Raw genomic sequence first — 25970 nt, 5'->3', positions numbered from 1 at the left:
TCCATTTGCCATTTCTCTTCCCAAGTCTCCAACCTATCTATGTCCTGCTGTATCCTCTGACAATCCTCAACACGATCTGCCACTCCACCAACCTTGGTGTCATCTGCAAACTTACTGATCAGTCCGGCTACGTTTTCCTCCGAATCAGTTATGTATACTACAAACAACAGAGGCCCCAGCACCGATCCCTGTGGAACACCCAAGTCACAATGTTCCATTCAGAAAAACACCCTTCTACTGCTACCCTTTGCCTTCTGTGACCGAGCCAGTTCTGTATCCATCTTACCACCTCACCTCTGACCCCGTGTGACTTCACCTTTTCTACCAGTCTGCCATGAGGCACCTTGTCAATGGCTTTACTGAAGTTCATGTAAACAACATCCACCGCCCTCTCCAGACCAATTATCTTTGTCACCTCTCAAAAAACTCGATCAGGTTAGTGAGGCACGACCTCCCCTTCACAAAACCATGCTGTCTATCACTGATGAGTCCATTTGTTTCCAAATGGGTATAAATCCTGTCCCTGAGAATTCTCTCCAATAATTTACCTACTACAGATCTGAGGCTCACCGGCCGATAGTTTCCAGGATTATCCCTGCTACCTTTCTTAAACAGCGGAACCACATTAGCTATTGTCCAGTCCACTGGGATCTCACCTGTAGCCAATGAGGATACGAAGATGTCAGTCAAGGCCCCAGAAATTTCTTTCATCGCTTCCCTCAGTATTCTGGGATATATCCCATCTGGCCCAGGAGGCGTATCTACCTTAATGTCATTTAAAAGACCCAATACCACCTAATTTTCAATGTTAACATGATCCAGACTGTCCACACACCCTACCCAAGAATCATCTTCCACAAAGTCCCTTTCTTTGGTGAACACTGATGCAAAGTCCCCATTTAGTATCTCGCCCATTTCCTCTGGCTCAACACAGAGATTCCCCCCACTGTCCTTAAGCGGTCCAATCCTTTCCCTGGCCACCCTCTTGCTTTTTACATATGAATAAAAATCTTTGGGATTCACCTTAATCCTACTTGCCAAGGACTTTTCCTGACCCCTCCTACCTTCCTACTTCCTTTATACTCCTGAAGGATTTCGATTGTTCCCACCGTTCTAGACCGTGCAAAAGTCTCCTTTTTCTTTTTGACGGGGTTCACAATATCCCTCGTTATCCAAGACTCCCTGAACTTCCCATACTTATCCTTCATTCTCTCAGGAACGTGACTTTCCTGAATCCTAATCAACTGTCGTTTGAAAGACTCCCACATGTCCGATGTTGATTTTCCCTCCAACAGCCGCACCCAATCCAAATTCTTCAATTCCTGTCTAATGTCATCACAATTTGCCTTTCCCCAGTTTAGCAACTTAACGCAAGGGTTACCCTCATCCCTGTCCAAAATTACCCTAAAACTTACAGAATTGTGGTCACCACTCCCAAAATGTTCCCCTACTGAAACTTCAACCACCTGTCCAGGCTCATTCCCCAATACCAGATCCAGTCCTGCCTCTTATCTAGTCGGACTATCTACATATTGCATAAAGACGGTTTCCTGGATACACCTTACAAACTCTGCCCCATCCAAACCCCCAGCACTAAGTGAGTCCCAGTCAATATTGGGGAAATTAAAATCCCCGACCACAACAACTTTTGCATCTATGCAAAATCTCTCTACCTACCGGCTCCTCTATCTCTCGCTGGCAGTTGGGGGAACTGTAATAAACCCCCAACATTGTGATCGCCCCCTTCCTGTTCCTGAGCTCAGTGGGAGAACATTTAGGAGAAAGTGACCATTGTCTTGTAAGTTTTCGGGTGATGGTAGAAAAGGACATTGGGAAATCCAGATTAAAAGTAATGAACTATCCGACTTCATTGGGACCAGAGGGAGCTGCGCCGGTAAGATGGAACAAAACTGTGAGCTGAACCATGGAATGGCCTTCCAGAAATGGTCTGGAAACAGTCAAGGATTTATACCCTTGAAGGGGAAAGGTCGGGGAAACCACTCAGAGCACCCCAGGTGAAAAAAGGGATAGAAACTAAGATAAAGAAGAAGTTTGCATTTGACAGGCATCAGGTAGAATCCCAAATTGAGAACCAAGAGGAATACGGAAGGTTCAGAGGGAGGTGAAAATCCTCATTCGAGAAGCAAAGAGGGATTGTGAGAAAAGACTGACAGCCGACATAAAGGGGAATTCCAAAGCCTTCCAAAGACACATAAATAGTAAAAGGGGAGAAAAGGAGGGTTAGGATCTAAATGGGGAATGACACATGGAGGCAGAGTATGGCTGAGGTATTAAATGAATACTTTGCACCTGTTAATGTGCAGGTGCAGAAAGCCGTGTAACCGTTATCGCAAGAGGATTGGAATCAAGAACTCTTGCTGTAATGGTAGCAGGTTTGATGAGCAGCTGTGAGCAATTTTAATCTGATTGTTAAGTAAAGGAGGCAGGATATTAAATCCTGACATGAGAGGATTGTCCTGGGCTGAGACAATGAGTAGATTGGGTCGATATTCTGTCCAGTTCTGAGGAATGAGAAGCAATCTGATTGAAACATTGAAGACTCTGAAGGAGCTTTGGGAGCGGTAAACACTGACAGATCTTCCCACTAGCTGGCAAATTTACAACCCGCGGGAACAGATTTGGGATAAGAGGCCAATCGTTTAGGACTGAGATGAGAAGAAATTGCTTCATTTAAAGACACATATTGTTGAAGTTTTTCATTCCACACTCATCAGAACAATTCAGAAGAATGCTAAATTATGAAGGGAACAACAATTTATACTGCATGAGAGGAGAGTGCTGATTGGTTGGCAAGTGAACTCCGATTGGTAGCCACAATTAAAATATGATATATTTTGGATATTAAAACATTAATATATTTTATACATGAATGGATCTTTTGCGGGTTTTTTTCAGGAGCTCCTTGTCCTGTCGTCCAGCCACCTGCCAATGGCACAATTGAACCTGTCCAGGATCAATATTCATTCAAAGATCAAGTCCAGATCAGATGCAACATTGGATTTAAATTTGTGAAGGTATTTTACCCGAAAACTCGGTTAATCTGAAATCCTGTCAACATCTCTCTGTTCAGTCAGACATTTAGTTGTCATATTCTGAAACTTTCATTTCTTAAAAAGCTTAATTTCAAAAGGCAATCTTGATGAAAAGTCATGATGTGGAGATGCCGGCGTTGGACTGGGGTGAGCACAGTAAGAAGTCTTACAACACCAGGTTAAAGTCCAACAGGTTTGTTTCAAACACGAGCTTTCGGAGCACGGCTCCTTCTTCAGGTGAACATTCACCTGAAGAAGGAGCCGTGCTCCGAAAGCTCGTGTTTGAAACAAACCTGTTGGACTTTAACCTGGTGTTGTAAGACTTCTTGATGAAAAGTGTTTGCTAACATTGAGCATGGCCTGGCTGTAATGGATAATTTGGAGATGAAATCAGTACCATCAGTCTCCAGTTCTTATGTTATGTTCTAAGTACGCAGCCTTGCGGGGACCCTGTATTGAGGACTATTGTGGAGGAGGTGTTGTTGTTCATTCTTACTGACTGTGGTCTGTGGGTCAGGAAGTCGAGGATCCAGTTGCTGAGTGGGGAGCCAAGTCCTAGGTTTTGGAGCTTTGATATGACCTTGGCTGGGATTATGGTGTTGAAGGCGGAGCTGTAGTCAATAAATAGGAGTTTGATGTAGGAGTCCTTGTTGTGGAGATGCTCTCGGGATGAGTGTCGGGCCAGGGAGATGGCGTCTGCTGTGGACCGGTTGCGGCAGTATGCAAATTGCTGTGGATCAAGGTATTCTGAGAGTATGGAGTTAATGTGTCTCATGTCCAACCTCTCAAAGCACTTCATTACGATTGATTATCAGGGCCACCGGACGGCAGTCATTGAGGCACGTTGACTGGTTCTTCTTTGGCACCGGTATGATTGTGGTCTTCTTGAAGCAGGTGGGTATCTCAGAGCGGAGTAGGGACAGGTTAAAGATGTCCACGAACACCTCTGCCAGCTGTATGGTATTGGGTGCGGCTGTTGGAGGGTAAATCAACATCGGACATGTGGGAGTCTTTCAAGCGACAGTTGATTAGGATTCAGGAAAGTCACATTCCTGAGAGAACGAAGGATAAGTATGGAAAGTTTAGGGAGTCTTGGATAACGAGGGATATTGTGAACCTTGTCAAAAAGAAAAAGGAGGCTTTTGTACGGTCTCGGGGGGTGGCAACAATCAAAACCCTTGAGGAATATAAAGAAAGTAGGAAGGTACTGAAGCGGGAAATTAGGAGGGGGCAGGAAAAGTCCTTGGCAAGTAGGATTAAGATGAATCCCAAATGTATTCATATGTAAAAAGCAAGAGGGTGGCCAGGGAAAGGATTGGACCGCTTAAGGACAGTGGAGGGAATCTCTGTGTTGAGCCAGAGGAAATGGGCGAGGTACTAAATGGGGACTTTGCATCAGTGTTCACCAAAGAAAGGGACTTTGTGGAAGATGATTCTTGGGTAGGGTGTGTGGACAGTCTGGGTCATGTCAACATCCAAAAGGAGGAGGTGTTGGGTCTTTTAAAAGACATTAAGGTAGATACGTCTCCTGGGCCGGATGGGATTTATCCCAGAATACTGAGGGAAGCAAGGGAGGAAATGTCTGGGGCCTTGACTGACATCTTTGTATCCTCATTGGCTACAGGTGAGATCCCAGAGGACTGGAGAATAGCTAATGTGGTATCGCTGTTTCAGAAAGGCAGCAGGGATAATCCTGGAAACTATAGGCCAGTGAGCCTGCGTCTGTCAGTGATAGACAGCATGGTTTGTGAAGGGGAGATAGACAGCATGGTTTTGTGAAGGGGAGGTCAAGGACCCCAGCTCTTCACGAGATACATTAATGATTTGGATGAGGGAACAAAATGTAACATCTCAAAGTTTGCAGACGATACCAAGTTGGGTGGGCGGGTGAATTGTGACGAGGATGCAGGGATCCTACAGCAAGATCTGGACAGGTTGGGCGAGTGGGCAAATCAATGGCAGATGCAGTTTCATTTGTATAAGTGTGAGGTTATTCACTTTGGAAGCAAAAACAGGAAGGCAGATTACTACCTGAATGGTTGTAAATTGGGAGAGGGGAGTGTGCAGCGGGACCTGGGTGTACTTGTGCACCATTCGCTGAAGGTAAGCATGCAGGGGCAGCAGGCGGTAACTATTCAGTTCCTCTGCCATTTCTTTGTTTCCCATTTGTTGGGGCTGTTTAGCACAGGGCTAAATCGCTGGATTTGAAAGCAGACCAAGGCAGGCCAGCAGCACGGTTCGATTCCCGTACCAGCCTCCCCGAACAGGCGCCGGAATGTGGCGACTAGGGGCTTTTCACAGTAACTTCATTTGAAGCCTACTCGTGACAATAAGCCATTTTCATTTTTTTTTCATTGTTACTTCCCCAACCACATTTTCCAGTGGCCCAATGTCTATTTTTGCCTCTCGCTTACCTTTTATATATTGAAAACACTCTTGCTATCTTCTTTTATATTACTAGCTAGCTTACACTCACATCTTCTTCCCCTTATTGCTTTTTTCGGTGTCCTCTGCTCGCTTTTAAAGGCTTCCCAATCCTCTGGCTTCCCACTAATCCTGACTGATCTTACGTTTCAAATCTATTTTCCCACTCACTCCCCAAATCCTTTAATTTCCTAAAAATGTGTCAATCCCAAGGCCTGAAATGTATTCATCGATGGAGTTGACTATCCTCTTTGATGGATCATTCCAAAGATTCACAACCCTTTATGGAAATTTCCTCACCTCAGTCCTAAATGATCGGTCGCGAATCCGGAGTCGGTGCCCTCGTCGTTTAGATTTCCCGAATGACAGAAACATTCTCCCAGCGTCCACTCTATCAAACCCCTTCAGAATTCTGTCGCTTTCAAATCATCATCATTCTTCTCAACTCCAGTGAAGATAAACCCAATTTACTCAGCCTCTCATCACAGGTCTTGTCTCCGGCACCAATCACCTGAACCTTCGCTGTGCTGCCCCCGATTCAATCCTGAAATATAGAGAGACAAACTCAACACAGTTTTCCAGATGTGGGATCACCGAATCCCGATCCAAGATTTTGTTATTCCAGCACTCTAATCCCTGTGCTCTAAATGCCAACAGGCCACTTGGTTTCCGAACTGTTTGCTGCACATGTATGTTAAAGTCAATAACATGAACCCCACCCACACCCACACCCCCCATTATACTCCCATTTGTTGGGTTGTTGCTCATTCATTACCCTGCCCTCTCCTGAGGGGTTGAACACCATCCTTTACTTGTTTTGAGGAAATGAAAATTCAAAGTTAGTTAAGCATCAGCTACAGTCACAGATTCCAGATTCCAGACATACCCCAGGGCTTGAGCACAAAAATCAAAGTTCACTCTCTAGTGCACTTCTGAGGGAGTGCCGCACTGTCAGAGGGTCAGTACTGAGGGAGTGCTGCACTGTCAGAGGGTCAGTACTGAGGGAGTGCCGCACTGTCAGAGGGTCAGTACTGAGGGAGTGCTGCACTGTCAGAGGGTCAGTACTGAGGGAGTGCCGCACTGTCAGAGGGTCAGTACTGAGGGAGTGCTGCACTGTCAGAGGGTCAGTACTGAGGGAGGCCGCACTGTCAGAGGCTCAGTACTGAGGGAGTGCCGCACTGTCAGAGGGTCAGTACTGAGGGAGTGCTGCACTGTCAGAGGGTCAGCACTGAGGGAGTGCTGCACTGTCAGAGGGTCAGTACTGAGGGAGTGCTGCACTGCCAGAGGGTCAGTACTGAGGGAGTGCCGCACTGTCAGAGGGTCAGTACGGAGGGAGCGCTGTACTGTCAGAGGGTCAGTACTGAGGGAGCGCCGCACTGTCAGAGGGTCAGTACGGAGGGAGCGCTGTACTGTCAGAGGGTCAGTACTGAGGGAATGCTGCACTGTCAGAGGGTCAGTACGGAGGGAGCGCTGTACTGTCAGAGGGTCAGTACTGAGGGAATGCTGCACTGTCAGAGGGTCAGTACTGAGGGAATGCCGCACTGTCAGAGGGTCAGTACGGAGGGAGCGCTGCACTGTCAGAGGGTCAGTACGGAGGGAGCGCTGCACTGTCAGAGGGTCAGTACTGAGGGAGTGCTGCACTGTCAGAGGGTCAGTACTGAGGGAGTGCCGCACTGTCAGAGGGTCAGTACTGAGGGAGTGCTGCACTGTCAGAGTTGCTGACTCTCGGGTAAGATTGAAATTGAGCCTCTCAGTGCCCTCACAGGTGGATGTCAGAGATCCCATAAATCTATTTTCAGGAAGTGCAGGTTGTAATTCTCCCCATTGTTTCTCTGATTTTTTCTTGTCATAAGTGAAAGCGTCTTGTTTATGGTTGAGTTGATCAGATTGAGCAATGTAATACTGAGAGATTGATGCTATTGTTTAACATGGTATTGGGTGGTTTTCAGGGTGGCGATGAGGTTGAAGCCTATCAGATTGAATGCCAGAAATCTGGAACGTGGAGCAGCAGCATTCCGACCTGTAAAGGTAAGACGTGTGCGGGATTCTTCACCGGCCGGATTCTCCGCTTTGCCGGAGCCCAGGGTTTTCCCAACGCCGTGGGGCTGTCCCACAATGGGAAACCCCATCGACTGGCTGGTGTGACAGAGAATGCTGCCGGCGGTCTGGGGCAGAAATGTGGTGCTGCGGGGCGGCGAATCCAGCCCAGGATTCCACGGGTACACAGAGGGAGAATTCAGATTTGTCATGCGGAACAAGGCCACCAGCGTGGGTTCAATTCCCGTACAAGCTGAGAATTGTGAATTCTCCCTCTGTGTCCCCAAACAGGTGCCGGAATGTGGTGACTCTGGGCTTTCACAGTATCTTCATTGCAGTGTTAATGTAAGCCTACTTGTGACAGGAAAGGTTATTTTTATTTAAGGTGGTCGAGAAGGCATACGGCATGCTGGCCTTCATCGGTCGGGGCATTGAATAAAATGGCAAGCCTTGTTGCAGCTGTACAGGACCTTGGGTTCGGGCTCATTTGGAATATTGTGTGCAATTCTGGTCGCCACACTACCAGACGGATGTGGACCTTATCCACATGCAGTGCAACGTTCAGAGATCGGTGGACATGCCCAGATCTCTCTGCCTGTCAGTACATGCAGTGGACCTTCCAAAGTGTATTCCCTCACACTTGTCCGGATTAAACTCCATCTGCCATTTCTCCGCCCAAGGCTCCAACCAGTTTATATCCGGCTGTATCCTCTGACAATCCTCTTCACTATCCGCAACTCCACAATTTTTGTGTCGTCAGCAAACTTACTTATCAGACCAGCTACATTTTCTTCCAAATCATTTATATACACCATAAACAACAAAGGCCCAGAACTGATTCCTGTGGAATGCCACTAGTCACATCCTTCCATTCAGAAAAGCACCCAGATACTGCTACCCTCTGCCTTCTGTGCCCAAGCCAGTTCTGTATCCAACTTGCCAGCTCTCCTCTGATCCCATGTGACTTCACCTTTTGTACCAGTCTACCATGAGGCACCTTGTCAAAGGCTTTACTGAAGTCCATGTATACAACATCTACTGCCATTCCCTCACCTATCATCTTTGTCTCTTCCTCGAAAAACTCGATCAAATTAGTGAGGTACGACCTCCCCTTCACAAAAACTTTTTAAGATGCCCAACACCTCCTCTTTAAGAATATCAACTTGACTGAGAATATATAGAACATAGAACAGTACAGCACAGAACAGGCCCTTCGGCCCTCGATGTTGTGCCGAGCAATGATCACCCTACTCAAACCCATGTATCCACCCTATACCCGTAACCCAACTCCCCCCCCTTAACCTTACTTTTTTTAGGACACTACGGGCAATTTAGCATGGCCAATCCACCTAACCCGCACATCTTTGGACCGTGGGAGGAAACCGGAGCACCCGGAGGAAACCCACGCACACACGGGGAGGACGTGCAGACTCCGCACAGACAGTGACCCAGCCGGGAATCGAACCTGGGACCCTGGAGCTGTGAAGCATTTATGCTAACCACCATGCTACCCTGCTGCCCCTTATCTACACACTCTACCCTATACTCCTCATCCACCTGGTCCTTCTCTTTGGTGAATACTGAGGCAAAGTATCCATTCAGTATCTCTCCCATTTCCTCTGGTTCCATACATAGATTCCCTCCAATATCCTTAAATAGACCAACCCTTTCCCTGGCTACCCTCTTGCTCTTTACATATGTATAAAACGCCTTAGGAATTTCCTTATTCCTGTTTGCCAACAACATTTTGTGACTCCTTTTAGCCTTCCTAACTCCTATTTCCTTCCTGCCCAGTTGGTATTTTGCTAGTGGCAGGACGATGGTGAGCAGCCAACTGAGTGCCTTAACTTGTCTGCTCCTTCCGTCAGCAACATTTACAGCTGGTAACTGTGTCCTCTCTACACCTCCATCCCACACTGAGAGCTCTTCGCTTCTTTCTCAAAAAGAGACCCGGACAATTCCCATCCACCACCACTCTCCTCCGTCTGGCTGGACGCGTTCTATCTCTCAACAACTTCTCCTTTCACTCATCCCACTTCTCCAAATCAAAGGTGTAGCAATGGGTACCCACATGGGTCCTAGCTACGTTTGTCTTTTAAGGGGTAATGTGGAACATTCCTTGTTCCAGGCCTATCCGGGCCCCTCCCACATCTCCTTTACTGATACATTGATGACTATTTTGGTGCCCTGCCATGCTCTCGCCCAGACCTGGAAAAATTCATCAACTTCACTTCTAATATCCACCCCTCCATCACTTTCACCTGGCCCATCTCAAACACTTCTCTTCCCTTTGTTGATCTTTCGTCTCCATTTCCGGCAATAGACTATCCACTAATATCCACTACAAGCCCACTGACTCCCACAGCTATCTGGACTACAGCTCTTCACACCCTACACCCTGTAAGGACTCCATCCCTTTCTCTCAACTCCTTCACCTCCGTCACATTTGTTCCGATGATGCCACTTTCCAAAATGGTGCTTCGAAAATGTGTTCCTTCTTCCTCAACCGTGATTTCCCCCCTACAGTTGTGGACAGGGCTCTCAACAGTGTGGGCCGCAAAGGTCGGCTGGGTTGGGTCCAAAGGTCGGCCGGTTGGTAAAAATGGGTCCCCGGAAAGAAAGTTTGAAAAACACTGATCGAGTCCACTCCTCCACCATACCCAGTACCTCTCCCATCACCCATGGCACCTTCCCATGCAATCACAGAAGGTGTTACACCTGCCCCTTTACCTCTTCCATGCTTAACATCCCAGGCCCAAAACACTCATTCCAGGTTAAGCAGCGTTTTACTTGCATCTCTTCCAATCTGGTCTACTGCATTCGCTGCTCCCAATGTGGCCTCCTCTATATCGGAGAGACCAAACGCAGACTGGGTGATCGCTTTGCTGAGCACCTTTGGTCTGTGCGCATTCAGGACCCTGACCTTCCTGTTGCCATTTTAACACAAGACCCTGCTCCCATGCCCACATGTCTGTTCTTGGCCTGCTGCAATGTTCCAGTGAAGATCAACACAAACTGGAGGAACAACATCCCATCTTCCGGTTAGGCAGCTACAGCCTTCCGGCCTGAACATCGAATTCAACAACTTCAGATGATCAGCTCCACCCCACCTCGATCCATTTGCTTTCATCCCATTTCATTTTACCATTTCTTTCTCTACATATATTTTATCCCCCCCCAACTTATCCACCTTTCCTTACCCTTTCTCCCCTTTGCTTCCCCCTTCCCCCCCCCCCCCCCCCCCCCCCCCACATCTACATCTGTCACAGTTCACCCTCTGATGTTAGTTTCCCTGCTGTTTGGCCTTTCACATCTTTTGTCCTTTCTGCGGACTGCCATTAACACTCTTTCCCCTTGGTATCTGTGGCCATTAGCACCCGGTTTCCCCGGGTTTCTGTGGCTATGACTCATCTTTCATTCTCACTCCACAGTATAAATATTTCCCACTCTCTCTGTCTGTTAGCTTTGACAAAGAGTCATCGGACTCGAAATGTTAGCTCTTTTCTCTCCCTACAGCTGCTGCCAGACCTGCTGAGATTTTCCAGCATTTTCTCTTTCGGGTCCTGTGCCTTGTTAACAGTCTGTTAGGTACATGCTGCTCATTCTGGGGGATTTTCTGCATCAGTCCTGTGCCCTGTTCATACTCTCAGCCAACACACTCTGGGTTTCTGAGTTTGATGGTGACACAGTGCTCCACTTGTACCTGTGCAAGAACGGAGCAGAGCAGGTTGCTGCAGGAGCAGAGCAGGTTGCTGCAGGAACGGAGCAGGTTGCTGCAGGAACGGAGCAGGTTGCTGCAGGAACGGAGCAGAGCAGGTTGCTGCAGGAACGGAGCAGGTTGCTGCAGGAACGGAGCAGGTTGCTGCAGGAACGGAGCAGGTTGCTGCAGGAACGGAGCAGGTTGCTGCAGGAACGGAGCAGGTTGCTGCAGGAATGGAGCAGGTTGCTGCAGGAATGGAGCAGAGCAGGTTGCTGCAGGAACGGAGCAGGTTGCTGCAGGAACGGAGCAGAGCAGGTTGCTGCAGGAACGGAACAGGTTGCTGCAGGAACGGAGCAGGTTGCTGCAGGAACGGAGCAGGTTGCTGCAGGAACGGAGCAGAGCAGGTTGCTGCAGGAACGGAGCAGGTTGCTGCAGGAACGGAGCAGGTTGCTGCAGGAACGGAGCAGGTTGCTGCAGGAACGGAGCAGGTTGCTGCAGCAACGGAGCAGGTTGCTGCAGGAATGGAGCAGGTTGCTGCAAGAATGGAGCAGAGCAGGTTGCTGCAGGAACGGAGCAGGTTGCTGCAGGAACGGAGCAGGTTGCTGCAGGAACGGAGCAGGTTGCTGCAGGAACGGAGCAGAGCAGGTTGCTGCAGGAATGGAGCAGGTTGCTGCAGGAACGGAGCAGGTTGCTGCAGGAACGGAGCAGGTTGCTGCAGGAACGGAGCAGGTTGCTGCAGGAACGGAGCAGGTTGCTGCAGGAACGGAGCAGGTTGCTGCAGGAACGGAGCAGGTTGCTGCAGGAACGGAGCAGGTTGCTGCAGGAACGGAGCAGGTTGCTGCAGGAACGGAGCAGAGCAGGTTGCTGCAGGAACGGAGCAGGTTGCTGCAGGAACGGAGCAGAGCAGGTTGCTGCAGGAACGGAGCAGGTTGCTGCAGGAACGGAGCAGAGCAGGTTGCTGCAGGAACGGAGCAGGTTGCTGCAGGAACGGAGCAGAGCAGGTTGCTGCAGGAACGGAGCAGGTTGCTGCAGGAACGGAGCAGAGCAGGTTGCTGCAGGAACGGAGCAGGTTGCTGCAGGAACGGAGCAGGTTGCTGCAGGAACGGAGCAGGTTGCTGCAGGAACGGAGCAGGTTGCTGCAGGAACGGAGCAGGTTGCTGCAGGAACGGAGCAGAGCAGGTTGCTGCAGGAACGGAGCAGGTTGCTGCAGGAACGGAGCAGGTTGCTGCAGGAACGGAGCAGGTTGCTGCAGGAACGGAGCAGGTTGCTGCAGGAACGGAGCAGGTTGCTGCAGGAACGGAGCAGGTTGCTGCAGGAACGGAGCAGGTTGCTGCAGGAACGGAGCAGGTTGCTGCAGCAACGGAGCAGGTTGCTGCAGGAATGGAGCAGGTTGCTGCAAGAATGGAGCAGAGCAGGTTGCTGCAGGAACGGAGCAGAGCAGGTTGCTGCAGGAACGGAGCAGGTTGCTGCAGGAACGGAGCAGGTTGCTGCAGGAACGGAGCAGAGCAGGTTGCTGCAGGAACGGAGCAGGTTGCTGCAGGAACGGAGCAGGTTGCTGCAGGAACGGAGCAGGTTGCTGCAGGAACGGAGCAGAGCAGGTTGCTGCAGGAATGGAGCAGGTTGCTGCAGGAACGGAGCAGGTTGCTGCAGGAACGGAGCAGGTTGCTGCAGGAACGGAGCAGGTTGCTGCAGGAACGGAGCAGGTTGCTGCAGGAACGGAGCAGGTTGCTGCAGGAACGGAGCAGGTTGCTGCAGGAACGGAGCAGGTTGCTGCAGGAACGGAGCAGGTTGCTGCAGGAATGGAGCAGAGCAGGTTGCTGCAGGAACGGAGCAGGTTGCTGCAGGAACGGAGCAGGTTGCTGCAGGAACGGAGCAGGTTGCTGCAGGAACGGAGCAGGTTGCTGCAGGAACGGAGCAGGTTGCTGCAGGAACGGAGCAGGTTGCTGCAGGAACGGAGCAGGTTGCTGCAGGAACGGAGCAGGTTGCTGCAGGAACGGAGCAGAGCAGGTTGCTGCAGGAACGGAGCAGGTTGCTGCAGGAACGGAGCAGGTTGCTGCAGGAACGGAGCAGGTTGCTGCAGGAACGGAGCAGGTTGCTGCAGGAACGGAGCAGGTTGCTGCAGGAATGGAGCAGGTTGCTGCAGGAATGGAGCAGAGCAGGTTGCTGCAGGAACGGAGCAGGTTGCTGGGGACAGGATAAAATTGGGTCAGAAATGAGGAAATAAGCAAATTGTGGTCGAAATGTGAATGATCATCCTCAGAATTGACAATGACCCAGGATCATTGACAAACTGTAGATGGTATCTGTCGATGATGGTCAGTGTCGTTCTGACATGGGGATGACTGAGGTTAAAGAGTTTTCCATCTGGATGGTAGTTAATATTCACACCAGAGGATATTTGATCTTTGAGGTGAATGGCCACAGTCAGTAGATGGTAAATTGTATCGGGGCTTTTATGGCCAGTCTGGATTTTGAATGTTTCAAATCTCCCACTCGACACAGTTGCAGTCATATCGCCGCAAAGCAACGGTGGGACTGGGAGAACATTTCTTGGACATCCAAATCTTCAGAGCACAATCCGCAGAATCTGGCGATTTACTGAGTCAATGCTTTGGTCAGGTTGATGAAGGCGATGTTCCTGGTGTTCATAGAATTTACAGTGCAGAAAGGGGCCATTCAGCCCATCTATGCACCGGCTCATCGAAAGAGCTCCCTTAGCACACGCCTTCACCACATCCCCGTAACGCAGTAATCTCACCTAACCGTTATTTTGGACATAGTGCGGCACTCCCTCAGTACTGACCCTCTGACAGTGCAGCACTCCCTCAGCACTGACCATCTGAATGTGTGGCACTCCCTCAGTACTGACCCTCTGACAGTGCGGGGCTCCCTCAGTACTGACCCTCTGACAGTGCAGCACTCCCTCAGTACTGACCCTCTGACAGTGCGGCACTCCCTCAGTACTGACCCTCTGACAGTGCAGCACTCCCTCAGTACTGACCCTCTGACAGTGTAGCACTCCCTCAGTACTGACCCTCTGACAGTCCAGCACTCCCTCAGTACTGACCCTCTGACAGTGCGGCATTCCCTCAGTACTGACCCTCTGACAGTGCGGCACTCCCTCAGTACAGACCCTCTGACAGTGCAGCACTCCCTCAGTACTGACCCTCTGACAGTGCGGGGCTCCCTCAGTACTGACCCTCTGACAGTGCAGCACTCCCTCAGTACTGACCCTCTGACAGTGCGACACTCCCTCAGTACTGACCCTCTGACAGTGCGGCACTCCCTCAGTACTGACCCTCTGACAGTGCAGCACTCCCTCAGTACTGACCCTCTGACAGTGTAGCACTCCCTCAGTACTGACCCTCTGACAGTCCAGCACTCCCTCAGTACTGACCCTCTGACAGTGCGGCATTCCCTCAGTACTGACCCTCTGACAGTGCGGCACTCCCTCAGTACTGACCCTCTGACAGTGCAGCACTCCCTCAGTACTGACCCTCTGACAGTGCAGCACTCCCTCAGTACTGACCCTCTGACAGTGTAGCACTCCCTCAGTACTGACCCTCTGACAGTCCAGCACTCCCTCAGTACTGACCCTCTGACAGTGCGGCACTCCCTCAGTACTGACCCTCTGACAGTGCGGCACTCCCTCAGTACTGACCCTCTGACAGTGCGGCATTCCCTCAGTACTGACCCTCTGACAGTGCGGCACTCCCTCAGTACAGACCCTCTGACAGTGCAGCACTCCCTCAGTACTGACCCTCTGACAGTGCGGGGCTCCCTCAGTACTGACCCTCTGACAGTGCAGCACTCCCTCAGTACTGACCCTCTGACAGTGCGACACTCCCTCAGTACTGACCCTCTGACAGTGCGGCACTCCCTCAGTACTGACCCTCTGACAGTGCAGCATTCCCTCAGTACTGACCCTCTGACAGTGCGGCACTCCCTCAGTACTGACCCTCTGACAGTGCGGCACTCCCTCAGTACTGACCCTCTGACAGTGCAGCACTCCCTCAGTACTGACCCTCTGACAGTGCAGCACTCCCTCAGTACTAACCCTCTGACAGTGCGGCACTCCCTCAGTACTGACCCTCTGACAGTGCAGCACTCCCTCAGTACTGACCCTCTGACAGTGCAGCGCTCCCTCAGTACTGACCCTCTGACAGGCGGCTCTCCCTCAGTACTGACCCTCTGACAGTGCGGGGCTCCCTCAGTACTGACCCTCTGACAGTGCAGCACTCCCTCAGTACTGACCCTCTGACAGTGCAGCACTCCCTCAGTACTGACCCTCTGACAGTGCAGCACTCCCTCAGTACTGACCCTCTGACAGTGCGGCTCCCTCAGTACTGACCCTCTGACAGTGCAGCACTCCCTCAGTACTGACCCTCTGACAGTGCAGCACTCCCTCAGTACTGACCCTCTGACAGTGCGGCACTCCCTCAGTACTGACCCTCTGACAGTGCGGCACTCCCTCAGTACTGACCCTCTGACAGTGCAGCACTCCCTCAGTACTGACCCTCTGACAGTGCAGCACTCCCTCAGTACTGACCCTCTGACAGTGCAGCACTCCCTCAGTACTGACCCTCTGACAGTGCAGCACTCCCTCAGTACTGACCCTCTGACAGTGCGGCACTCCCTCAGTACTGACCCTCTGACAGTGCGGCACTCCCTCAGTACTGACCCTCTGACAGTGCGGCACTCCCTCAGTACTGACCCTCTGACAGTGCAGCACTCCCTCAGTACTGACCCTCTGACAGTGCAGCACTCCCTACTGACCCTCTGACAGTGCGGCACTCCCTCAGTACTGACCCTCTGACAGTGCGGCACTCCCTCAGTACTGACCCTCTGACAGTGCAGCACTCCCTCAGTACCGACTCTCTGACAGTGCGGGGCTCCCTCAGTACTGACCCTCTGACAGTGCAGCACTCCCTCAGTACTGACCCTCTGACAGTGCGGCACTCCCTCAGTACTGACCCTCTGACAGTGCGGCACTCCCTCAGTACTGACCCTCTGACAGTGCAGCACTCCCTCAGTACTGACCCTCTGACAGTGCAGCACTCCCTCAGTACTGACCCTCTGACAGTGCAGCACTCCCTCAGTACTGACCCTCTGACAGTGAGGCACTCCCTCAGTACTGACCCTCTGACAGTGCAGCACTCCCTCAGTACTGACCCTCTGACAGTGCGGCACTCCCTCAGTACTGACCCTCTGACAGTGCGGCACTCCCTCAGTACTGACCCTCTGACAGTGCGGCACTCCCTCAGTACTGACCCTCTGACAGTGCGGCACTCCCTCAGTACTGACCCTCTGACAGTGCAGCACTCCCTCAGTACCGACTCTCTGACAGTGCGGGGCTCCCTCAGTACTGACCCTCTGACAGTGCGGCGCTCCCTCAGTACTGACCCTCTGTCAGTGCGGCACTCCCTCAGTACTGACCCTCTGACAGTGCGGCGCTCCCTCAGTACCGACTCTCTGACAGTGCGGGGCTCCCTCAGTACTGACCCTCTGACAGTGCAGCATTTATATGTTGGTTGTGTTCCGTTTGGCGAATTACTTTTTCTTGAATTAGCCTTTCAAAGTTACACACCTCCCCAATCAAATTCAGCCTCTGTCGGAGAGAGGCTGGGGAAAGGAAAGGGTCAACGTTATCGAGTGTGGGTGCAGGAAGGTTGGTGTGCGGTGACTCTTTGGCAGGAATATGTTTGGGAGAGGTGCTGGGATGTGGTTGTGGAATGCGAGGCGGGCTCTGTTCTAACCCATCAAATGTAACATCAGTGATTTATTGTGAGCACTGAGATTATTTGAGGTGTTTGAATTTGCTGGAGGTTCTATTCTCTATTTCCAGTGATAGACTGTGGCACCCCGCGCCTCGTGGTTGATGGATTCGTCACATTCCATTCGAAAGCCAACCTCACACTGTTCAGGAGCCGCATTGAATATTCTTGCCCTGCTCTATATTATCAGATGGAACCAGAGCTGAACAGTAAGTGGATCAGTTTACACTCAGACACTGATTTCAAACTCAAATGTGGGATATATAATCCCGGGATGAGAAATGGGGGAGTGGGTGACGGACTATCCTCAAAGTTACACATTTTCAACCAACCCCTCCTCCAAATTCAGTTCCACCTGAGAAAGTTCCAGCAAAGAACTAAACTTTGTGGCAATTCCTCAGCGGGAAACCCCCCCCACCCCTTCGCTGGCAGCGCACCCACCCTCGCGATATCCCAACGGCGTGGGGGTGGCCACAATGGGAAACGCCATTGGCCGGCTGTGGGATGGAGAATCCCACCAATATCTGTCACATGCCAGAGAGTGGGATTGGACTGGGTGGGATATTAAAGGGTGCGGAGAGTGAGGGGGAGAGTGGGATTAGACTGGGTGGGATATTAAAGGGTGTGGGGAGTGAGGGGGAGAGTGGGATTAGACTGGGTGGGATATTAAACGGTGAGGGGAGTGAGGGGGAGAGTGGGATTAGACTGGGTGGGATATTAAAGGGTGTGGGGAGTGAGGGGAGAGTGGATTAGACTGGGTGGGATATTAAAGGGTGCGGAGAGTGAGGGGGAGAGTGGGATTGGACTGGGTGGGATATTAAAGGGTGTGGGGAGTGAGGGGGGAGAGAGGGATTAGACTGGGTGGGATATTAAAGGGTGCGGGGAGTGAGGGGGACAGTGGGATTAGACTGGGTGGGATATTAAAGGGTGCGGGGAGTGAGGGGGAGAGTGGGATTAGACTGGGTGGGATATTAAAGGGTGCGGGGAGTGAGGGGGAGTATGGGATTAGACTGGGTGGGATATTAAAGGGTTTTGGGGAGTGAGGGGGAGAGTGGGATTAGACTGGGTGGGATATTAAAGGGTGCGGGGAGTGAGGGGGAGAGTGGGATTAGACTGGGTGGGATATTAAAGGGTGCGGGAGTGAGGGGGAGAGTGGGATTAGACTGGGTGGTATATTAAAGTGTGCGGGGAGAGTGGGATTAGACTGGGTGGGATATTAAAGGGTGCGGGGAGTGAGGGGGAGTGGGATTAGACTGGGTGGGATATTAAAGGGTGCGGGGAGTGAGGGGAGAATGAGATTAGACTGGGTGGGATATTAAAGGGTGCGGGAGTGAGGTGGGGAGAGAGGGTTAGACTGGGTGGGATATTAAAGGGTGTGGGGAGTGAGGGGAGAGTGTGATTAGACTGGGTGGGATATTAAAGGGTGTGGGGAGTGAGGGGAGAGTGGGATTAGACTGGGTGGGATATTAAAGAGTGTGGGGAGTGAGGGAGGAGAGTGGGATTAGACTGGGTAGAATATTAAAGGGTGCGGGGAGTGAGGGGGAGAGTAGGATTAGACTGGGTGGGATATTAAATGGTGCGGGGAGTGAGGGGAGAGTGGGATTAGACTGGGTGGGATATTGAAGGGTGCGGGGAATGAGGGGGAGAGTAGGATTAGACTGGGTGGGATATTAAAGGGTGTGGGGAAGATTGGGGAGGATAGAGGAATGGTTAATTAATAGAAAGCAAAGAGTGGGGATAAATGGGTGTTTCTCTGGTTGGCAATCAGTAGCTAGTGGTGTCCCTCGGAGATCCGTGTTGGGCCAACAATTGTTCACAATTTACATAGATGATTTGGAGTTGGGGACCAAGGGCAATGTGTCCAAGTTTGCAGATGACACTAAGATGAGAGGTAAAGTGAAAAGTGCAGAGGATACTGGAAGTCTGCAGAGGGATTTGGATAGATTAAGTGAATGGGCTAGGGTCTGGCAAATGGAATACAATGTTGACAAATGTGAGGTTATCCATTTTGATAGTAATAACAGCAAACAGAATATTATTTAAACGATAAAATATTATAACATGCTGCTGTGCAGAGAGACTTGGGTGTGCTAGTGCATGAGTCACAGAAGGTTGGTTTACAGGTGCAACAGGTGATTAAGAAGGCAAATGGAATTTTGTCCTCCATTGCTAGAGGGATGGAGTTTAAGACTAGGGAGGTTATGCTGCAATTGTATAAGGTGTTAGTGAGGCCACACCTGGAGTATTGTGTTCAGTTTTGGTCTCCTTACTTGAGAAAGGACATACTGGCACTGGAGGGTGTGCAGAGGAGATTCACTAGGTTAATCCCAGAGCTGAAGGGGTTGGAGTATGAGGAGAGGTTGAGTAGACTGGGACTGTACTCATTGGAATTTAGAAGGATGAGGTGGGATCTTATAGAAACATATAAAATTATGAAGGGAATAGATAGGATAGATGCGGGCAGGTTGTTTCCACTGGCGGGTGAAAGCAGAACTAGGGGGCATAGCCTCAAAATAAGGGGAAGTAGATTTAGGACTGAGTTTAGGAGGAACTTCTTCACCCAAAGGGTTGTGAATCTATGGAATTACTTGCCCAGTGAAGCAGTTGATGCTCCTTCATTAAATGTTTTCAAGATAAAGATAGATAGTTTTTTGAAGAATAAAGGGATTAAGGGTTATGGTGTTCGGGCCGGAAAGTGGAGCTGAGTCCACAAAAGATCAGCCATGATCTCATTGAATGGCGGAGCAGGCTCGAGGGGCCAGATAGCGGACTCCTGCTCCTAGTTCTTATGTTCTTATGTTCTTATATTAAAGGGTGCGGGGAGTGAGGGGCGAGTGGGATTAGACGGGGAGGATATTAATCTTTATTGGAGAATGTGTTTTGTAAATTGTGTATAACTGTTACGTTTCTGCTCAGTCAAAGAGGTTTTTGTCTGTATTTCTTGTTCTTGCATCACCTTCGACCTCCTTTCTGATAACTGAACCTTCCTTGCCAGCTACATACACCTGTATGGAGAACGGGTTTTGGGTGAATGACGAGCTGGGCACTGACCTCCCCACCTGTCAACCAGGTAAGTCTGAAAGATGGAAGATGGAAATGCCGACATGACTGTTTTTGCTTTTCTGGGATCTCTCTGATGTTGAACTGATTGAGGGGCTGGTTTAGCCCAGTGGGCTAAACAGCTGGGTTGCAATGCAGAACAGTGTCAGCAGCGTGGGTTCAATTCCTGTACCGGCCTCCCCGAACAGGCGCAGGAATGTAGCGATTAGAGGCTTTTCATAGTAACTCCATTGAAACAGACTTGTGACAATAAGTGATTATTATTATTATTATTATAAATTTAGTTTGACTGTAAACTGCCCGATTACAGGGCAATAGCGAATGGACTATTTCCAAATGCATGTTACATGTGTGTCAACCACAATCCAACGTTAGATAAGAAGGCCGTTAGAATAGGAATTCAGGGGGTCTGATCCTCTGACAGTGCAGCACTCCCTCAGTACTGACCCTCTGACAGTGCGGCACTCCCTCAGTACTGACCCTCTGACAGTGTGGCACTCCCTCAGTACTGACCCTCTGACAGTGCGGCACTCCCTCAGTACTCACCCTCTGACAGTGCAGCACTCCCTCAGTACTGACCCTCTGACAGTAGCACTCCCTCAGTACTCACCCTCTGACAGTGTGGCACTGACCCTCTGACAGTGCGGCACTCCCTCAGTACTGACCCTCTGACAGTGCGGCACTCCCTCAGTACTGACCCTCTGACAGTGCAGCACTCCCTCAGTACTGACCCTCTGACAATGCGGCACTCCCTCAGTACTGACCCTCTGACAGTGCGGCACTCCCTCAGTACTGACTCTGACAGTGCGGCGCTCCCTCAGTAGTGACCCTCTGACAGTGCAACTCTCCTTCAGTACTGACCCTCTGACAGTGCAGCACTCCCTCAGTACTGACCCTCTGACAGTGCGGCACTCCCTCAGTACTGCAAGGAAGAAATAGCGAGGCATCTGGATAGAAATTGTCCCATTGGGCAGACGCAGCATGGGTTCATAAAGGGCAGGTCATGCCTAACTAATTTAGTGGAATTTTTTGAGGACATTACCAGTGCAGTAGATAACGGGGAGCCAATGGATGTGGTATATCTGGATTTCCAGAAAGCCTTTGACAAGGTGCCACACAAAGGTTGCTGCATAAGATAAAGATGCATGGCATTAAGGGTAAAGTAGTAGCATGGATAGAGGATTGGTTAATTAATAGAAAGCAAAGAGTGCGGATTAATGGGTGTTTCTCTGGTTGGCAATCAGTAGCTAGTGGTGTCCCTCAGGGATCCGTGTTGGGCCCACAATTGATCACAATTTACATTGATGATTTGGAGTTGGGGACCAAGGGCAATGTGTCCAAGTTTGCAGATGACACTAAGATGAGAGGTAAAGCGAAAAGTGCAGAGGATACTGGAAGTCTGCAGAGGGATTTGGATAGGTTAAGTGAATGGGCTAGGGTCTGGCAGATGGAATACAATGTTGACAAATGTGAGGTTATCCATTTTGGTAGGAATAACAGCAAACGGGATTATTATTTAAATGATAAAATATTAAAGCATGCCGCTGTGCAGAGAGACCTGGGTTTGCTAGTGCATGAGTTGCAAAAATTTGGTTTACAAGTGCAACAGGTGATTAAGAAGGCAAATGGAATTTTGTCCTTCATTGCTAGAGGGATGGAGTTTAAGACTAGGGAGGTTATGCTGCAATTGTATAAGGTGTTAGTGAGGCCACACCTGGAGTATTGTGTTCAGTTTTGGTCTCCTTACTTGAGAAAGGACGTACTGGCGCTGGAGGGTGTGCAGAGGAGATTCACTAGGTTAATCCCAGAGCTGAAGGGGTTGGATTATGAGGAGAGGTTGAGTAGACTGGGACTGTACTCGTTGGAATTTGGAAGGATGCGGGGGGATCTTATAGAAACATATAAAATTATGAAGGGAATAGATAGGATAGATGCGGGCAGGTTGTTTCCACTGGCGGGTGACAGCAGAACTAGGGGGCATAGCCTCAAAATAAGGGGAAGTAGATTTAGGACTGAGTTTAGAAGGAACTTCTTCACCCAAAGGGTTGTGAATCTATGGAATTCCTTGCCCAGTGAAGCAGTTGAGGCTCCTTCATTACATGTTTTCAAGGGAAAGATACATAGCGCGGAATTCTCCGCTCCCCACGTGGCGTGCGAGAATCGTGGGAGGGCCTCCCGACATTTTTTACGCCCCCCCGGCGCCCCCGCGATTCTCCCCTCCCCTCGGAAATATCGCCGCTCGACGTTTTTCACGGCGCTCGGTGATTCTCCGAGCCCGATGGGCCGAGCGGCCGGCCCTTCACGCCCGTTTCACCACGGCAGCAACCACACCTGGTCGCTGCATTCGTGAAACGGGCGCCGGATGCCCGTTTGGGGCATCTAGAGGCCCAATTGGGACGGGAGCAGCACGACTGTGCTCGGGAGGGGACAGGCCTGCGATCGGTACCCACCGATTGTCGGGCCAGCGTCTAAAACAGACGCACTCTTTCCCCTCCGCCGCCCGGCAAAAGCAAGCCGCTACGTCTTGCCGGGTGGCGGTGGAGAAAGACGGCAGGTTTCGCGCCGTCTGCGCTCTGATGTCATCCGCGAAGCGCCGTTCGGGCGACATTTCCGGCGGCCGAGGTGGTGGCCGGGAACGACGGGGGCCCGCTCCTAGCCCCCCGGGTGGGGGTGAATTAGCTGCGAGGAGCGGGCCCCAAGGTTCACGACGGCCTCCGCGATTTTTGGAGCCGGCGGAGAATCGCGCCCATAGTTTTTTGAAGAATAAAGGGATTAAGGGTTATGGTGTTCGGGCCGGAAAGTGGAGCTGAGTCCACAAAAGATCAGCCATGATCTCATTGAATGGCGGAGCAGGCTCGAGGGGCCAGATGGCCGACTCCTGCTCCTAGTTCTTATGAAGCATCGCAGGAACTGTCCCATCCATAGGGTGAAGCATCGCAGGAACTGTCCCATCCATAGGGTGAAGCATCGCAGGAACTGCCCTCTCACATATAGCCTATCATCTCAGGTCAGAGTGATGGGCTTTCTTGGGTTAAGCCAATAGACAGTGACTGTAGGGTGTGTTTTACGTGTTGGGGGGTCTGTTCCTGTGGCTACTTCCAATAACAACGCTGATGTTTTCTCAAGGGCAAAGGTTTTGGCCCCGGTGTTGTTTCTAGTTGGGGAATAAAATGACCATCGTAATTTATTATCCTTGAGAAGGACTTTAATTCTGCCAGGGTCTCAAGTGCCTGGATTTCTCTGCTTCCCACCTTGTTTTCAAAGCCTTTTGAGTCAACTTTGAACCCTGGATAAGTGACCTCACTCGCTTGGAAAGTGCACTTCTTGCATATTCTAACAGAGCTGTCCAGCTTTATAGTCATAGAATCCCTACAGTGCTGCAGATGGAGGCTATTCAGCCCATTGAGTCTGTACTGACCCTCTGAAAGAGCTACCCAGGCCCACTCCCCCACCCTATCCCTGTAACCCCACCTAACCTGCAAATCCCTGTACATTAAGGGACAATTGATCATGGCCAATCCAATTACATCTTTGGACTGTGGGAGGAAAACCAGAGCACCCGGAGGAAACCCACTCAGACACGTGGAAAATGTGCAAACTCCACACAGTCAGTCACCTGAGGCCGGAATTGAACCTGGGTCCCTGGAGCTGTAAGGCAGCAGTGCTAACCACTGTGCCACCCAACCACTCAATACTTTAATACAGGAAGAAGTCTTACACCACCAGGTTACAGTCCAACATGTTTATTTCGAATCGCTGGCTTTCAGAGCGCAGCTCCTTCCTCAGGCGAATGATGAGGTGGGTTCCACAAACACGTATATAGACAAAGTCAAAGATGCCAGACGATACTTAGAATGCGAGCTTTTGCAGCTAATTAAATCTTTATAGATCCAGAGATAGGGGTAACCCCAGGTTAAAGAGGTGTGAATTGTCTCAAACCAGGACAGTTGGTCAGATTTTGCAAGCCCAGGCTAGATGGTGGGGGGGGTGAATGTAATGCCGGTTGAGGCCGCACTCATGCGTGCGGAACTTGGTATAAGTTTCTGCTCGGGTATTCTGCGTTGTCGCGCGTCCTGAAGGCTGCCTTGGAGAACGCTTACCCGGAAATCCGAGGCTGAATGCCCTTGACTGCTGAAGTGTTCCCCGACTGGAAGGGAACATTCCTGCCTGGTGATTGTCACGCGATGTCCGTTCATCCGTTGTTGCTGGTATGACTCTGGGGTCGCGATTGTTCCCGATGGTTTTAGGGTCTCCCCCAAGTCGCCACCTTGGCTGTTGTCTCAACTCCAAAGACTGAACTCCTCCTCAAAGAAATGTAAACATTTATTCACTCACAGCTGTTTAGCACAGGGCTAAATCGCTGGCTTTGAAAGCAGACCAAGCAGGCCAGCAGCACGGTTCGATTCCCATAACAGCCTCCCCGAACAGGCGCCGGAATGTGGTGACTAGGGGCTTTTCACAGTAACTTCATTTGAAGCCTACTTGTGACAATAAGCCATTTTCATTCATTTTTTCAACTGTGACCGATGCCCTGGTGTTGACCTCCATCTTTAGTGATCTTCCATTTCCTGTGAGGCTTTCCCGATCAGGGCTGTTCTGCTCACTCTGACCACGTTCAATCTGTTTCAGAAAGCACAGGCTGGATTCTCCGCCGGCCGGATGCTGCGTTTTGCCAGCAGTCCGGGGGTTTCCCGGCGGCGTGGGACTGCCCTACAATGGGAAACCCCATTGGCCAGCCGGCGTGACGGAGAATCCCAACGTTTTGCTGAACCAGAAATCGGGTGCGGCGGGACAGAGAAACCCGACCCTGGTCTCAATCTTCACCACTTTGTTGACCGGTGCCGTGATTTGCTGCTTTTTATAATGTGTGTGTTTTCGTGGGTGTGGCAGTGTGACTGTTTATGACCCTTATTGCACTGAAAACAGATACTCCCATCGATACGTCATGGACAGATGTATCTGTATCAGGCAGATTGGTGAGGATGAGGTCAAGTGTGTTTATCCCTCTTGTTGGTTCCCTCACCACCTGCTGCAGTCCCAGTGTAACAGCTATTGTCCTTTAGGACCCAGCCAGCTTGGTCTGTGGTGGTATTACTGAGCCTCACTTGGTGATGGACATTGAAGTCCATGACCACCTCGATTGTCAAGAGCAGGAGAGTTTTGAGAAGCCCCACTCCTTGCACATTCCCCTCCAAGTCATTCACCATCCTGACCTGGGTGAAAATCCTGGAACTCCTCTCTTACAGCACAGTGGGTGCATCTACATCCCATGGACTGCAGTGGTTCAAGAAGGTAGCTCAAGGACAACTAGGGATGGGTAGCAAATGCTGGCCGAGCCAGTGATGCACACATCCAATGAAATAATTAAAGAAATGAACAATCCACGTACACCAGGTGGCAGTATAATTCATGTACACCAGGTGGCAGTATAATTCATGTACACCAGGTGGCAGTATAATCCATGTACACCAGGTGGCAGTATAATTCATGTACACCAGGTGGCAGTATAATCCATGTACACCAGGTGGCAGTATAATTCATGTACACCAGGTGGCAGTATAATCCATGTACACCAGGTGGCAGTATAATTCATGTACACCAGGTGGCAGTATAATCCATGTACACCAGGTGGCAGTATAATTCATGTACACCAGGTGGCAGTATAATCCATGTACACCAGGTGGCAGTATAATTCATGTACACCAGGTGGCAGTATAATTCATGTACACCAGGTGGCAGTATAATTCAAGTACACCAGGTGGCAGTATAATTCATGTACACCAGGTGGCAGTATAATTCATGTACACCAGGTGGCAGTATAATTCATGTACACCAGGTGGCAGTATAATTCAAGTACACCAGGTGGCAGTATAATCCATGTACACCAGGTGGCAGTATAATTCATGTAAGGTAGTCAAGAAA

General features: G+C 50.5%; 1 protein-coding gene across 2 annotated transcripts in view; it reads left to right on the top strand.

The window, feature by feature from the left end:
* Positions 1-25970, top strand: part of masp1 (mannan-binding lectin serine peptidase 1) — a 239108-nt gene that overhangs the window by 143774 nt on the left and 69364 nt on the right. For both annotated transcript variants that reach the window (XM_038815774.1, XM_038815773.1), the window contains exons 7-10: positions 2917-3035; positions 7427-7505; positions 17060-17197; positions 19984-20058. In XM_038815774.1, coding sequence (XP_038671702.1) covers positions 2917-3035; positions 7427-7505; positions 17060-17197; positions 19984-20058 — 411 coding nt within the window. The remainder of the gene's footprint in view (positions 1-2916; positions 3036-7426; positions 7506-17059; positions 17198-19983; positions 20059-25970) is intronic.

The sequence above is a fragment of the Scyliorhinus canicula genome, chromosome 13 (assembly GCF_902713615.1).
Source record: "Scyliorhinus canicula chromosome 13, sScyCan1.1, whole genome shotgun sequence".
NCBI classification, from domain to species: Eukaryota; Metazoa; Chordata; class Chondrichthyes; order Carcharhiniformes; family Scyliorhinidae; genus Scyliorhinus; species Scyliorhinus canicula.
This window is presented reverse-complemented; position numbering and strand designations above follow the sequence as displayed.